We start from the raw sequence: 2,939 nt of genomic DNA, 5'->3' as shown, positions 1-2,939 counted from the left end.
CTTCCGGCCTAATCCGGATCTGATGGTATCCTGGTCGGAGGTCGATCTTTGAAAACACCTTCGCACCTCTTAACTGATCAATTAAGTCCTCGATACGAGGCAAGGGGTACCTGTTCTTGACAGTCACCTTGTTGAGTTGCCGATAGTCCGTGCAAAGTCTCATTGATCTGTCCTTCTTCTTTACAAATAGAACTGGTGCTCCCCACGGGGATACACTGGGTCAGATGAAATTCTTCCCTAGCAGGTCTTCTAGCTGCTTCTTCAATTCTACCAATTCAAGGGGAGATATACGGTAGGGTGCAATTGAGATTGGTCCAGTCCCGGGAATAAGTTCAATAGAAAACTCCACTTCCCTTTCAGGGGGAAAGGTGGTAATCTCGTCAGGAAATACATCCTTGAATTCTTTGACCACAGGAATGTTCATCAACGGTGTCTCGCTCGCACCTACTAGACCGTCTATTAGCATGAAAGTGCAATCTCCTGATTCGACCGGTGGAGTATTGGGGAGTGGGGTCTCCATCATGTCCCCGCCGACTATTATACTTCGGCTGCTACAATCAATTACTACGTGTTGTTTGGCCAGCCAATCCCTTCCCACTATCAGGTTCAGTTTGGCTAAGGGGAGGATTATGAAGTCTTGGTTGTACTTCTTTCCTTTATATCTGAATTCTACATTTTTCCATGCAAAGTGAGACATTGTCACTTGCCCCGTCGCAGAGGTAACTTGCATTGGGGATTGCATTGGGCTCATTGTTAAGTTGAAGGCTTTTGCCACATAGTCGGCAATGAAGGAATTGTTTGCTCCAGAGTCAAATAACACAGATAGTTCCTCACCACATATATTAATCGTACCTTTAAATAGTTTGGCCGCCTGGTCTGCCACATGTTGGTCCAGCGTGTAGACTCTGCCCACTCTTGGCTCCTCTGTTTCTGGCTGGGGTTCCCTCCATTGTGGACAGTCCTTGATGAAGTGTCCATCTTGGCCGCACTTGAAGCATTTCATCGAACCACTCAAACAGTTGCCGAAATGTGCCTTCCCACATCTGGGGCAATTGGGAGCCCTGTTGCCATTTCCTAGAGGATTCCCGGGCCTCTTGAACTTGTTATCATCACGCCTGGGCTGCCACGGTCTGCCTCCGTTCTTCCCTCTCCATGGTCCATTCCTAGCCATCGGAGTTCTGTGTCCGGATCCGCTGGCCTCCGCGGGTTTTCTTGTTTGTAAATGGACCGCCTCCACCTTCCTGCATCGGTTTACTAGGGTGGCCATGTCACAGGTGTCGTTACTAGCTACCAATTCCGCAATCCTAGCGGATAGACCCCTTTGAAATTTTGCCGTCAGAAAATCCGGCATGGGCATGGTCCCTCGATAAGTCGCTAATCGGAGTAGCTCGTTGAACTTAGCGTGATATTGGTCCACTGTCATGGTCCCTTGCACGAGTCGGTCAAATTCGCCTTGCTTGCTGTCCCGGATTGACATTGGGAAATACTTCTCCAAAAACATTTCTTCAAATACAGCCCAAGTAATTGCCGCATTTTACATCTCCAATGGTTGAGACGCATTAGCCCACCAATGCTGGGAATCTCCTTCCAACATGTACACCAAGAATAACACCTTCTGATCTTCGGTGCATTGAATCACTCTGAAAATTTTGTCCATGGCCTGCAGCCATTGCACAGCCACGATCGGATCATGTCCTCCTCGAAAGAAGGGTGGTTTGTGTTTCCTAAAGGTCAGTAATAAGTCTTGATTATTTTGGCCCGCCGCTCCATGGTTTGGGTGCGGTTGGGGACCACCACTGGCTCCTGTTGTGCCAGAGCCGCTCGCAGTGTTGTTATGGTTTGTGTTGTTAGGGTTCGCAGTGTTGTTATGGTTTGTGTTGTTAGGGTTGCGTCTTATTTCATTCAGAATGTTCTGAAACATTTCCCCCGGGTTTGTCTGCATCTGTGTGATGGTATCCCTTAAAGTGCTGATTTGACCTTGCATGTCCTCAGGACTAGGAGGATTGTTGCAAGTAGGTGGTCTACGTGGTGGCATAGTGCTGCACATATGTCACAGGGTATAACAAGGGGTTAGAGAATAGTTCTATTCAAAGATCAGAAAATGCTCTGATACCATAAAAATGTAACACCCTATTTTTACTAGCTGTTGTGTTAACATTGCTTGTACTTATATGTTACTTCGGGAGCTTAATCACAGCGGAATAAATTTCGTCTTTGACTACTACTAATTAGATGGCTGCTTAAGTGTCTTATGCGGATGGTGACTTATCCTACCATAAAGGCTTGGTCTTAATCTAAGTCATATAATTTGAAACCTTTAAGATTTCTTATGAAAACGTTTCTTGCATAGGTTTCTCTTTCAATTATTGTTACGTCCGTATAAGGGTAAGGTTTCTCACACTAATTCCAATCATATTAGCTAAAATTATAAGACGTCTAAACCTTAATCATGATAACCTCAAAGTATGATAGTTAGGTACATGCATCCAAAAGTAAGTACTACTACTCAATGTCTAGAGATCCATCCAAAAGCTCATAATATCCTAACATCTCATCCAAAACGAAATACATAGCGTGCACATATAACTTGTTACGAACTAATTTAGTACAGTCATCCGACAATAAACATAATGCATCTTTCTTTACTTCCAGGCGTACTAGTCGCTTGCCATCCCTTACCCACATCTTCATTCTTGGCTTTTACCTGAAAGGGATTCCCCAAAGAGGGGTGAGATTGAGGGTCTCAGTAAGGACTCACAGTTGGAGCAACCTCCAAACCATGATGCTTACTCCTGCAACTGTCATATAATAACATATACAATAATAGAATGGAGAACATTTGAAACATAGTTTGGAAAATATTCATGCTTTCATTTCATCATACCAATCCTGCCATGGCAATTACTCTCCATGGTCTTACGGACGAATACCCAGGGTCC

The 2,939-nt window shown here is 44.8% G+C and overlaps 1 protein-coding gene across 1 annotated transcript; it reads right to left on the bottom strand.

The window, feature by feature from the left end:
• Window positions 1-220: 220 nt before the first annotated feature.
• LOC133305765 (uncharacterized) lies at window positions 221-1,171 on the bottom strand. Its single transcript, XM_061506004.1, has one exon. The coding sequence runs from the start codon at window positions 1,169-1,171 to the stop codon at window positions 221-223; it is 951 nt and encodes a 316-aa protein (XP_061361988.1).
• Between the last annotated feature and the right edge of the window lie 1,768 nt (window positions 1,172-2,939).

This window comes from Gastrolobium bilobum, unplaced genomic scaffold (assembly GCF_033153095.1).
Source record: "Gastrolobium bilobum isolate Gb01-03AN ecotype WA unplaced genomic scaffold, APGP_CSIRO_Gbil_v1 utg216580, whole genome shotgun sequence".
In the NCBI taxonomy this organism is placed as follows: domain Eukaryota; kingdom Viridiplantae; phylum Streptophyta; class Magnoliopsida; order Fabales; family Fabaceae; genus Gastrolobium; species Gastrolobium bilobum.
The sequence above is the reverse complement of the archived record's forward strand: the minus strand, read 5'-3'. Positions and strand labels throughout refer to the sequence as shown.

Coding starts and splice junctions, on each gene's coding strand:
- LOC133305765 (XM_061506004.1), bottom strand. CDS start 1,171: ATGGCTAGGAATGGACCATGGAGAGGGAAGAACGGAGGCAGACCGTGG.